At 40.8% G+C, this 13,289-nt stretch overlaps 1 protein-coding gene across 2 annotated transcripts; it reads left to right on the top strand.

Moving 5' to 3' along the window:
* Window positions 1-30: 30 nt before the first annotated feature.
* Window positions 31-11,635, top strand: LOC134532582 (sulfotransferase 1C4-like). Of its 2 annotated transcripts, none has more exons than XM_063369130.1 (8): window positions 31-2,054; window positions 3,709-3,971; window positions 4,075-4,174; window positions 5,224-5,388; window positions 8,867-9,027; window positions 9,753-9,847; window positions 10,293-10,473; window positions 11,285-11,635. In XM_063369130.1, exons 2-8 carry the CDS (start codon window positions 3,767-3,769, stop codon window positions 11,398-11,400), a joined length of 1,023 nt encoding a protein of 340 aa, XP_063225200.1. In that variant the 5' UTR covers window positions 31-2,054; window positions 3,709-3,766; the 3' UTR covers window positions 11,401-11,635. The 2 variants fall into 2 exon arrangements, with proteins under 2 accessions (XP_063225200.1, XP_063225199.1); XM_063369129.1 differs by having other exon boundaries at window positions 3,704-3,971.
* The last annotated feature ends 1,654 nt before the right edge of the window (window positions 11,636-13,289 follow it).

Here is a 13,289-nt window from a genome sequence, read left to right as displayed (position 1 = left end):
CAATCTGGATAAAAATTCTGCATGCAAGCACATTAGGTGTTTATTGATGTGTAACATCTTGGCTCTGTATAAAATGTTACATTCCAGGTTGTCCCGGCAACACAACCCAGAACAATAACAAATACATTTTGAACACTTTAAAGTTTTCTTTATATTGAATGATTTTCATGTTCGTTTTTCAAGTAATATTTCATAACTACATTTCCTACGAGCTGCCGACGATGCAGCTGCACGTTGGATGATCGGACGACAACTGACTCGCACCATGCAGTTACCTTATTTTACAAGTGAGGCTACCCCGTGGGCCAACTAACCAATCACAACACAGAATTCAGTACCTGACCATATAGGGAAAGTACAGAAAAAATGGTTCTCTCTAAAAGTCTGGAAAGACACATCACACCATCTCAAGGCTTGCTCTGATTGGCTGGCGAGACTGCGCCCAGCAAAAGTTCCACTTTATTGCTGTGCACTCATACGTCCATGTGCTGGGTATTCCAAAAATTCTGAACGAAACTAATCACAGAGCTGGCATGCCGTTTTACCACCCTCCGATCTGAAAACTGTCAACTTTTAACGCCCTCGCAGGGTTTTGATTATTATGGCCACATATTTGTTCTTTTGGGTATGCTGTCAGTTCTAATCTTATTTTTATCGATCTGCGGGACTCTTTTCTCAGTAAAATACTTTAGCTGATAACGTGGGTGTAATGGTTCGGAATTACTGTGTTAAATCCCACTTTACTACATTAGTCTTCTAAAAATTTACGTGACCAGAAGAAGAAAAAAGGCCACTAGGCAACTTACTGAAGCGTAAAATGTACCGTTCCCGCAGAAAACTCTTGGAGAAATACACGCATGGAAAGAAAACATTTTTGTGCGGTGGCAACACTATGCTGGTTGGATCAGCATCTTTGGGCAGCAAGGCAGTTGAGCTTTAGACAGTGTCAGCGTTTCTCACGTTTCTCACTGCCTCACTTAGATAACTCATTAGGAAACTAGACTCCACATTCAATTGGTAGTGTGTGTTCAGGATTGCCTTGGACACCTCCAGCAATAAGTAGTAAGGATCTCATTGATCATATGCATTTCTGATGTGTATGGCAATATATAGATTTTTACAAAAAATAATTTTCATATGTATTAGAACAATGATTGTATCACCCAATTTTTTTTAGTGGATTTTGCTCAGTTTTTACAAGTGTACGTTCAATCAGTTTGAAAAGTTACTTTATGCAAACAAATGATTTACTGTAGTTACCCAAAAAATAATGTGACCCTGAATATGTGTCTCTCGAAACTTTTGGATTACGACTTTATGGAAAAGACTTTTCTGAGTGTTAAAAGCAATTTAAATACATAGCAATAAAAAATTATTTAAATTAGTAAATTTATTTAATATTTAATAGACCTTTTCTAATGCCACTTTCGTCAGTAGAGTGGTTTTCACGGCCTCTTTGTAAACACCAAGCTGCAGTTATAAAATGAAAAGGCATTGTTTGATTGTATTCAGAAGCTATCGTTGGAAAGCACAGAATGTGGTGATGCAGGTTGGTCGTCTGAGGGGCTGTGTAGGAGGAGAGAGGCCCTTCCCTAGAAGCCACAGGGAAGAAAAGCAAAAAGAGCCCAGTGACAAACTCCATTCGCAGCCTCTCCCTCATCCAGCTTTTCTCATCTGTCAGCAGTGCAGAGGTTCAGGAAGGCCCGGACTAAAGTGGCGTAAGGGACGTAGTTTACAGGCAAAGCGTGTAGTTTTCCAACAAAGCTGTTCCCAGTGGCATAATGCGACTCCTCTTTAGTTTCAGCAGTTTTGGTGAAGATTATTTTTAGTAAATAAGACTGTTTCGTGCTAAAGCACACCGCCCGGGGCTGACAGCAGACGCAGCTCAGAGGGAGAAAGTGTGGGTAGGTGGTTGGGTTGTGACTCCTGTCTGCCGACACTGAGGCCTGGCAGTGAAAGTGTGCGTCCTGCCACCCGCGTGGTGCCTGCCCCCGGGCCTCGCCTCCGCGCTGTCCCCAGGGCTGTCCGCCAGTTCCCTGTCAGCGGCGACCGAGGTGAGTCTCGCAGGCTGTGACTTGCTGGTATCTAATACCTTACAGCTTACAGCAATGTGTGATGTACGAATTTTCTTATTTAATGGTCATTAAGTATTTAGGCCACATGACTGCGTCTTTGAAAGGCAGGAGAAACAAGTATAAACATGTAATATTTAAAAAAAAAATTTTTGCTTGGAGAGTTGCTAATATATTCGTATACTTTTAAAGTAGGCAGTAGTTGAAAATTTTGTTGGATATTTCTGTAGTTAGCAATTTTTTTTGGCTCTTATGGGATATACAATTTAATTTAATTATTTTACTACACACACACAAACCTTTTATAGTTTTTGCACAGAACCAAACAAATGTAAGTGTATGTGCACATGACTGCACACACACTCATTCATGTAGTCTGAGCCATTTAACTTGGCTCATATTGTTGACAGAATAGTGCCAGAAGGATATGTACTGAATACTTTTGAGAATTTTCAGTTTGAGACAAGTTGCAGGAGACAGACTATACCTCTAAAATTTGGATATCTGTGTCAGTAAGGACCAGAGGCAAATAAGCCTGGCTCAAAAGCTAACTTAAAATAAAATAAAAATCTGTTTTCTTTATGTATGAAACATAAACTAAAAACTAAATTTCTTTCTCTCTTATTTGCACATGTATCTGAATAATATTTTTAATGTATTTCTCTAAGCAGCTACCAATGTGTAAAAAAATTGAGTAAACATTTAACTTAATACACATGGCTTAATTGTTTACCATGACCTACCTACTTCTAACCAAAGTTTTAATTTGTGGTAGTCAGCAGATCATTCCTCATTCACAATCTTGTGAAAAGCTTTTTTGGTTGAACTATAGAGCTTGCTTTTTTTTTTTTATGTTGGCTGGCAACTTTCACCAGAGGGCAGCGACCTTTCACTCAGGAAGCAGTTGCGTCAAGCCTGGCTGTTGCCCAACATCTTGTCCTCATTAAACACCTGAGGCATGGTGACCTTGACCCAGAGATAGCTCCTATACCTTCACTCCCGCATTCAGAGAACTCTGCCTTTGTGATGCCGTGAAAGGCGGGAAGGATGTCAGCATTTTGATGCAGATAATCTCTGTCTTTGTGAAGTACCGTCAGTAATAATTAATGTATGATCAAGTTTGATCTTGGCTTCTCAGCTCTGCAAAACCTCATCTGTACGAACCTTAAAGAAATCATAAAATTGGCACTTGGCCATTAATGAAATTGGTTTTACTCAAACTACTTCACAACTGTAGAATTTATATAGGTAATCAAACAAGAACAATCTTTGTAGCAAACCTTGTTCTGTCCAAACCTACTAGTCAACTAAGCATCTGCACACAAAAGGCTAACTAGTTACACAACATTTGTTGGCACCTGAAAGGGATCGGGAAAAATATTTTTGTATAAAATAAATAGGTACTATATTGATTTTTTTTCTAACTTTTTCTCATTTTATGTTTTAGCTCTTGTATTAAATATAGTAAATTCCTGAAGCAGTTTTGTGTGCACAACTTTGTCATGTATCTGCGGGGTACTAGCTACTCGTGTTTTGACAAGACAGGCCTCCTACCATGTTCTCAGTTCTGTTCTCAGTGCCATAAACTGCTTCTCGTGATTAGCGTAGGCTAAATGAGGCCGTGGTATTAGTTCAGATCAGCACGACCCTGTAGCGAAGACAGCGGAGGCCAGGCCACAGCAGGCAACACGACCATGAGTTTCCCCTACGAGGTGCGCGCGGTGGAGGAGGGACTGGGGCGTCGCCTGCTGCGGGACTTCTCCGGGGAGCGCACGGGGTTCGTGCAGGTGGGGCCGGCCCGGTGGCTCCTGCCCAGCAAGTACGAGCGCCAGGCGGCCGGCTACCGCGCCCTGCCCCTGCGTCCCGACGACGTGTGGGTCGTCACCTTCCCTCGCTCGGGTGCGTGCTGCGTCGTCTGGTCCCCCGGCAGCTCTGCAACTGTACTGTTGTGACACACGCGGGCCATCTCGTCGGCAGTGACACAGCCCCGTGCGTGTTCCAGGGACTACCTGCACTCAGGAGCTGGCGTGGCTGGTGGACCACGACCTGGACTTCGACACGGCCAGGAGAGTCCCCCTCGGGGAACGGTGCCCCTTCTTGGAGTGAGTCACGCCCCCGAAGTGTTGGGTTTATCCAGGCCCTGCCTGCGACCCCAGCACTTGGCCGCACCTGACTGTGTGCTACCACGCTCGCATGCGAGCATTCACAGAGCGCAGTTAACAGACTGCAGCGCCCAGGATGATGTGCGAGCTTCACTGAGGAAGATCCTAGAATAATTGAAAATGACAATCATCTCACAGTTCTTCAACATTCCTCATTGTTTCCCGTGGCCATGCTGTCTAAGGCACGCCGTGCGGATTGGCGAGGCAACAGTTTTAGTTATGCCAAACCTCTGTCATCCACTCAAATCACAATTCAGTTTAATGTATGGGTTTAACAAGAGGCTTGAATCCTTCATGTAAACCAATGTGCATTATAAAACTATACTTGAGCCTGTCTTTGACTTGCATAAATGTGTGCTCGAAGTTCCACAGCCCTGGGTGTGCTGCGTTGTTACTGATGTGTCGCAACATCCAGGGCCATCCAGAGAATCTAAGGGCTAGAGAGTAAAACTTTTGTGTGGCCTGCTCTTTATTTTTTAGTGAATAACTTTTCAAATCTCCTCTCTCGCCTCTCCCAGAAAAAAAAAAGGGGGTTGTCTGTAAAGTCGGTTTACGGACGATAATTTTACGTGGTAACGTCATCAGAAAACATTGATTAAAAATTGCATACTTTTTAATTTTCAAATATTATTTACAGTTTTTGCAAATTTAATTTAAATAGTTTGGTTTAAATATAATCACGAACAATTAGTTAAAAAATCCCGCCTTAACCTGTTTGATATTATAGAAGATTTTCTCGCACGGTGGGTGGCCGATTATTGCACGCTCGGCTCAGGCGGAACGTGACTATTTTTCGTGCGTGCAGCCGGCGTTCGTCGATTTACAAGACGTTATCACGTCAAAAAAAATACATTTAATGAGACTCAACATTACTGTGGCCGTAACTGTAAACATGATCTGCGTGTATTGCATTATTCGTGAGGTTTCCTGTGAATTACATGAATGAACTCATCCTGTCCGAGTGGGCGACGCCCGGCGCGTGACCGCAGGTTCAGCTGCTTGCTGGACAGGGAGGTGAAGAGGGAGGTGCTGGCCCAGAACACGGACGACGCACGGGCGTGCGCGGCGCTGCTGGACGAGTGGGACACGCCCGGCTACAAGCTGGCCGCGCTCCGGGACTCCCCGCGCCACTTCAAGACCCACCTGCCCCTCAGGTGAGCCGCGCACCGCGCCGGTGCCTCGGAACACACGCTGTCTTTACCACGCTGCTCGATGATACAAACGGAAATGAAATACATCCACACACACAGAAATGAATCGTAAACCTAACATAACCTACATAATCACTTAATACAATACAGATTAAATGATTTGTACACAAATGTAATTAAATAAATAACATGAAATAAAACTACATGAAAAAAAAAATCGAAATATCCCATTTATAACGAATTAAGTGTACTTTAATAGAATCGAATGTAAGACTTTAAGCTGTTATTTCAAATGAATTATTTCACCAACTAAATTAAACAACTTCCTCCCCTCCCGCCCAAAGAACCAGGCAAGTCCCGACGTTTACCGGTATTTTTTCTCAGAAAGAGTACACAGCTGCCAAACCAAACAATGTTGATAAAGTTAGCTGTCAAAAAAAAGTGCCTCGTTTGTAGCACTTTATGATTCTATCAGATGCCAATTCCTCAAAAGCACTAGTTACAAGAGAATTATTCTTTAAGTTGTAAAATAATAAAAAAAATGTTACAAAAATGTACAAGTAAGCACTTGTAAATCCCAGCGAATTTGTACAAGTTCTATAAACGTATACAATTTTTTGGAAGAAAAAGTACAAGTGTGTTACATAAACTTGTAAAATGTAATTACAATTGAACCTAACTATGGCGGTAGGTAAAAAGTTTGTGGAGTAGTTAATTATATTGTAGTTATCATTTCTTGACGTATTTATACTTGTAGCAAGGTTCAAAAGATGCTAACTGCTATTATTTTTGTAGCAGCAAACCACGGTCTGATTACCATCTTTGCCTTGCTAGGTGGATCTTTAGGTTTCACCAGTTTATTAGAAATGAACAAAAAAAAACAATGTGTGATTCCGTCTGAAATATAATTACTCCATACTGAGGAAACTTATAACAGATACAAGAAAATATTAACGCACAATATTAATTACATTCTTAAACAGCTCTCAGGTATATTAAAAAAAAAATTGTCGGCCGGCCGTACATGGAATTATCAAAAGTTTCATTTACTAAAAATACATAATCCAATAAAAAAAATACAAATATGTTTAAATGATCCCAGGTTATATACTTAAAGTCCATAAATTATGTTTATCTAATTAACTGCATCTGACGACGTAATTTAAAGAAAGTTCAAAAAAGGGTCAAAAGATACAGAAGCACCGGAGGTCGGGGCTTCGTTTCCCGGAGATCACGCGGGTACATGATGCCAGGGCGCTTGTGTCCTGTTGTGGAAGGGAGATGAAAATGCCAATTCGGTGTCCGGCTCTCGGACCCTGTCAGACAGGGGAGTTGGCTTCTGTTTACTGATGCGTCGCCTGCCAGGAACTGGATCCCGCGATTACGCGGCTGGGCGCGGTTGATTTCTTCATTTCAAAAAAAATTTACAAGAAAAAAATTAACTATTACATTTTGTACTACGCAGACGGACTAAACTACTTGAAAAGATTATAGGGATAGCATCCCTTATTTAGGCAACTACATAGTCAGTTGCGGCCGGACGGAAGTCTTGCAGTGTCTCGTCGACTCGCCGATAATCAAACGGACCGTCTGCAGTCGCGGCGCGAAGTGTCCCGCGGAGAACCGCGTCTCGTAATTAAAAGTAAATCTTGAATCAAAAGTGGAGGGGAGGGGGCTGGGAGTCCGGACCGAAAGGTCCCGAAGTTCCCCGACAGGGCGTCATCAAAAAACTCTGACTTAAGTCTCGAAGTTGGTAGCACTGGCCGACTTTAGCGCTACCTGTTGAGAGGTGTCTGAAATAAAAAAGAATCGACTCGCCCAAGGCGTCTGCTTAAACCAAGGGTTAAAGGGCGCAGTCTAGTGCTACACTCTGGCGGCCTACTGGATAAGTTGGCTGGGAGGTTCGCGAATTTGCCGCTAGGTGTCGTGGGGTGGTCCATCTTGGCACACACATTTTTTATGCGAGGCGTCCTTGGAGACGGTCGCTGTCTGCTGGGGTGTATGACCGGTCATTGTCCTTAGGCGAATTCTTAGAACTCAAGAGGGGGGGAAAACGTAACGACGCTGGGAACAAGCGTCCATGACGTGCTTCTAGGGGAGTGAACCTAATACGTATTCGTGACAGTAAAGGCTATGGTCAGCTTGCCTCTGAGAAATGGTAACAGCTCGTCCAGAGCTGCTGTAGGCGGTTTTAGTCATGAAGTGAAGTAACGTTACAGGACTGGGACGTGCCTGTAAGTGAGGGAAATTTTAAGCGAGCTGCCAACAAAGGATTAGATCTGCAAAATATCAGATACATCTCTGGGAAAGGTGCTTCAGACTACTGGCACAAAGTTTAACTTAGGGGAGTACACCAGACTAACAAAGTGTAAATCGCCCTTTAGTAACCAAATTATAGAGCAAATAAAATTTCCAAAAATAATTTAAAATTATAATAAAAATTTAAAACAAATCGTGTCGAAATGCCTAATTTCCGGCACATACTATATTTGGAATATGTCTTCTGATGTAGGAAATTAATATTTTAATCCATTAACTAGATGAAGAGTATTGAAAACACGTGTGAATTACAAGTTTAAAAAATTTCAAATAAATGTGGTCAATCTGGAATCATCCCACAAGTAGAAATAAAACTACCAGCAAAACTGAAGCTGTGTGTATCTATCCACTGGCTGGGAACACTTGTGAGTGCTGTTCTGTCCTGGCGTGCATTCTTAGCAAGGCTAGGAATTTTATGCAAAAAAATAGATATATTTGTATTGTATATTATAAAATCCTTTTGAAATTAATCCACATTCTTATTCATAATAGTGCATTGTAATTTTAGTTTAAGTTATGTACAAGTGTAAAAGTGTAAGATAAAAATATTACTATATAATTCATTTTATAATAATGTTATTGTTGTGTTTTTCTTCAAAGTCTGCCATAATGTGTTGAATGTTTTTCGGGATAGCTGGCAAAGCATTTGATTTCTCTTGCTTCGTGAATATATCAGATAAGATTAGATGCCAACTTGCTCACATATTAAAATTAATTTTAAAAGATAATTATAACTTTAATCACAATACATTTTTTTTAAATTATGGCACAAAAAAACAGATGGTGCACAAAAAAACAGATGCGAACTTTTTATTCTTACACCTGTAACAATTATTTGTGGAACCCTTGTTACTTGTAACTTGTAGATGTGTAACTTAAACAATCCGCCTTCGTTGGATAAGCCCCTTTTGATACTGCCAGAGACACCATACACTGAACAATGTGCTGCTGTGTGTTAAATTTAATGAGTTAATGTAGTTTCGTCTCACAGTTCTCAAGGTAAATTTCAACTTAAAAAAATGAATTAATAAGTAGCTGCAGAAATTCGTTCTAGATGCGAAACCACATTCAGTAATTAACTATGTGTTGGGGGTAGAGAACTGGTGAAGTGACGAAAGGGAGCGACGTGCGACGTGATGCGAGTGCTGGTGGTGGTTGGCAGCCTGCTACCCCCCGCGCTGCTCGACACCTGCAAGGTGCTGTACGTGGCTCGCAACCCCAAAGACGTGGCAGTGTCCTACTACCACCACAACAGGCTGCTGACCGTGCAGGGCTACCAGGGAGACTTCCCCGCCTACTGGGAGTACTTCCAGCAAGACCTCCGTGAGTTGCCGCTGCCACGTGCACTGTCCGGCCATCTCCACGTGTCTGCTTCCAAACTGTGATCTAACATAATTGGTTTTTTTTTTTTTTGCGTGAGATTTCTTTGCGTTCAAAACTGCAGCCATCGTTGGTGCTTTGAAAGCCGCACTTCAAAGCCCGGCTTCTTACTTTCCTTCAGCTCGCACACAAATTTCTTTCTAACGGTAACATGCGTGCTAATTTTTATAAAAGAAACTGACAGCTGCCTTTTTTTTTTTCTATTCTGGAAAAGGACTTGTTTTTAAAAAAAAAATACAATAGCCGGGAAGGGATGCAGGGGTGTATTTTTGTTATTTAGAGGGGTCGTAAAGCAGTAGGGGAGAGGCCCTCTCTTCCTTCTACAGTAATAAAGTAGTACAGATGTAAGATAATGACCCAGAGTTAACACCAGGGCCGTATTTATTACGCACCAATAAGCTGAGACAGGGAACAAAGACTTCACTTATACACTACCGTAGACATATGTATGATGCAACTCATATTCGAAGGCGACCCTTTCCGGCGAAAAAAGTTGGGATTTTTATGACCCAAATTATAGCTGCGACCCACACGCAGGGGCGACTCTTCTGCGAGCAAGTAAATATGGTACTCTTCTCGTATTAGATGGTTTGATCTCTGAGAATGTTAAAATCAACCTCATGCTGCAACCTCCAGCTGTCTAACCAGAGCGGTGTTGCGATGTGCAGTGATTGGCTGTCCGTACTGGACTCACTTGGCCGAGGCGTGGGAGAACAGAAACCATCCCAACATGTTGTTCCTCTTTTACGAAGACATCAGTAAGGTGAGCCGTCTGAACACATTTATACATTTACAAATGATTAGAATACCATGTCAGTGAAGTCAGAAGGGGCTTTAGAACTGAAGCCTTATCTGTGACTCTCTCTCTCTCTCTCTCTCTCTATATATATATATATATATATATATATATATATATATATATATATATATATATATATATATATATATATATATATATATATATATATATATATATATATATATATATATATATATATATATATAATATACCATGTGACATGCCACACTCATTGCAATACTTACTGGAATAAAAAGTGCATTTAAGAGAATTAATTTTTGCCAAAGTTGCTGTAAATTGTAAAATGATTACAACTAAAGCACTTGAATTCACTAACATAAAGATAACTCCATTAAAGCCACGAGCTTCAGAGGGGAGCAAGTAATGCCAAGCAGCGCTGACTGCACAGGACATGGAAGGCAGCATCGCGAAGGTGTCCGACTTCCTGGGCAAGCGACTCAGCCCACGGCTGGTGGCACAGCTGGCAAACCACCTCCACATCGACAACTTCCGCAACAACCCGTCTGTGACAGCCGTCTTCGAGATCCGTGGCCTGGTCAGGCAGGGGGAGCAAGGATTCATACGTAACGGTACGTAACATAGGATTGTTTCCTTTCCGTCTGAAGAAGGGACTTACTTATGCTAGAAATACAACTGATTTATAAAAAAAAGGCAACTAAATTTCTTGTTGCTAAATATTATGCAACATAGTTGCTTTTATTACAACAGGGTCATTCCATGCCAGATCATCCAGGGGTGTCCACCCCACCATCTCAAATTTGGTACATGGTATCTTCAGACAAATATAAGAACCCATATTTTTCATTTTTGGAATATTGGCTCTAGTTTGAAATTTAAGGCCCTTCAAAGATTCAAAGATTTCCTGTGTTTGGCGTAATTTTTTTTATCAGCAACCAAAGTCGAGTGACACATCTTGCTTGAAATTATTTTTGTGATAACAGTTATTAATGTAGAATCGTGAAATTCACCATACTTACTCAGAATTTTATGTAGATTTCAAATATCACTTGTAAAATGTGGTGATGCAGGGGGGGGCTTGTGTGTGTTTGTTCACTGTATGTTTAAATACAATTAGAATAATATTCTAATTTGTGAATTATTTGATGTTCAATTTGAATGGGAAAAAAAAACAGGATTTGCATATACAAAAAAAATTATGTAACATATTTTGAATCTCAGAAAATAAAGAACATGTAGGAAATGTAAATCAGGATTGTAGTAAATAAAAGATTAAACTCTACTGTGAACATAATAAAGGAAAAAGTTACGTGTCAAGCAATAGGGCAGCTGTTATTGAGATTCAAAATGAGTGATGTATGGATGTGAACAGTGCTCTAACTAACAGGTTGTGCACTGTTTTATCGTTGTATTTATTGGCAGGCAAAGTGGGCGGTAATGATGGCTACTTCACGCCAGAGCTGAATGCACGAGCCAATCGGTGGATACGCAAGAACATGCTGGAGACTGGCATTCAGTTCCCACACGTGACACTATAAGACTGAGCACATTTAATGTAACATGTAGCGCAAATATTTGTGATAAAGTCAATGTAATTCAAACTGTGTATGTGTTTATACACGCAACCCATGCTGTTAATTGGCCTCCAGTAGGCCTAGACAAAATGTACACTAAGTATAGTTTTTTTTTCCATCTAGTATATCATTGTGGTTTTATGTTAATTACACTGGTGACATCATACACCTCCAATGATGTCACCATTGGAGGGATTTGATGTTTAATGGCAATTTATTCATAAATTATATTGAAAGAAAAGCATTTTTTTCTTAATGCTTTTTTCTATAAAAAAAAAATACTATTTACAGAAACATTGCCTTCTGTAGTCTTTATTTTAAAAGTGAGGTCCGCGTGATGGAATTTTTTTATTAAGGCTTTGTGATAGTGAACTTGTATGTGGTTCTTAAAATGAATGTCATTAGAATATATTTAATGTCATCTTGATTGCACCAACATCAGTAACTTACACAGTAAGACATTATAGGCAGCTACTTTTATTTTATTGCAATCCAATATTGCACACACTTACACATGCACGGATCAAACAGGAAGCACCAAGGCCCGGTGATTCGAGGCGAGATACCTGTGGCTCCTGCATGCAGAGGCTTTAGCCTGTCGCTAGTGGAAGAAGCTGCCTCTGTGGTTGTCAATCACGCATTTATAATCTGCATATACAAGCGTATTGGACATGCTTTATTTTGTTGTGCCAAATTGCCCTCACTTAAATTTATTCTGGTGTTATTTTCTACTTGAAATACATGCAACTCGAAAATTGAAAGAAATTTTTTTACAGTCAAGCAAAGATAAGCAAATAAATGTACAAATGTTTGCCCTCACTAAACTTCATGTTGTCATAATGTTCTACCAGCAGAAAGCGAACCAGAGCAACTCATTTTGATGAGTTGCAAAGTCCGCAAAGGACCAGATCATCTGGCCGATGAAGAAGTCTTCTTGCTGCAGTTCTTGCCTTCTTCTTGCAAAAAGGCAGTTACTGGTCCCTGGAATCTCATTACAAACAGGCTAATAAAGACATGTCCAGAGTAGCAGACTTAAATACACTGAAGTGATCGGTGCGCATCACTTGAACTTCGCGCCGCGCGGCGGACTTCGGCGCTCCTTCCCTTCCTACCTTCCCCCCCCTCTCTGCGTCCAGTGCTATGTTTGTCTTCCCCTCGTGAGGTGTCCGCGCATGCGCGTGACACCCTCTTGCTTAATTAAAACTAGGTGTAATGCCTTGAAGGCTCTTCTTGTTCGTTAGCAGTCAGTCGGTGCTGGTCGTGAATTAAGCATGTAGTCAGATACTTGCTTTAGAGAGAGTGTGTGACAGCGGGGAGAATGCACGTAAGTGTTGTAAGGTGGTGACCCTTACAGTAATGTAAACGGTACTTGGTAATAGCTCTACTATAAATTCCATTTCGGCCGTCACCGTCTAAATTCTATTTGGCATTTATTGTTTTCCTTGATCATTTTTTGTATTAGTACCATGCATAGTTTGTTTGACGTCTCTCCCCGTCTGGTCTACAGTCTTCGTTAGGACTTGTTTTTACGTAATGTATTTAATGTATTAATTTGTGAATTTTCCTTTTATATCATGCTTTATCATGCTTTACAGTAAGCTTATACCGCCTAGTGTAGGTTAGGCCGCGGTCGCCTGCATGTTCATTTGACGTTTTCTTGTATTCTCTAATGAGGCATGTCATTATCCTTGTGTGTAAGCGTTAATACTTAATTGTAAAATTTCTTTCAAGTATTTATCAAGTTAATATTATGTATTCAATCAAGCATTTAATCCTAAAGAAAATATAGATATGCGTTCACGTATTTTGCCGTAGCATTTGTACCGCTAATTTTTCTTGCTATCAGTATTATT

The sequence above is a fragment of the Bacillus rossius genome, chromosome 6 (assembly GCF_032445375.1).
Source record: "Bacillus rossius redtenbacheri isolate Brsri chromosome 6, Brsri_v3, whole genome shotgun sequence".
NCBI lineage: Eukaryota > Metazoa > Arthropoda > Insecta > Phasmatodea > Bacillidae > Bacillus > Bacillus rossius.
Note: the sequence above shows the minus strand (reverse complement) of the source record. Positions and strands in the feature narration are given on the sequence as shown.

Excerpts from the sequence above, each read along its gene's own strand:
- LOC134532582 (XM_063369130.1), top strand. The coding sequence starts at position 3,767 with ATGAGTTTCCCCTACGAGGTGCGCGCGGTGGAGGAGGGACTGGGGCGT. Across the intron at positions 4,175-5,223 it reads GAACGGTGCCCCTTCTTGGA|GTTCAGCTGCTTGCTGGACA; the intron begins GTGAGTCACGCC and ends GCGTGACCGCAG. Across the intron at positions 9,848-10,292 it reads TTTACGAAGACATCAGTAAG|GACATGGAAGGCAGCATCGC; the intron begins GTGAGCCGTCTG and ends CTGACTGCACAG.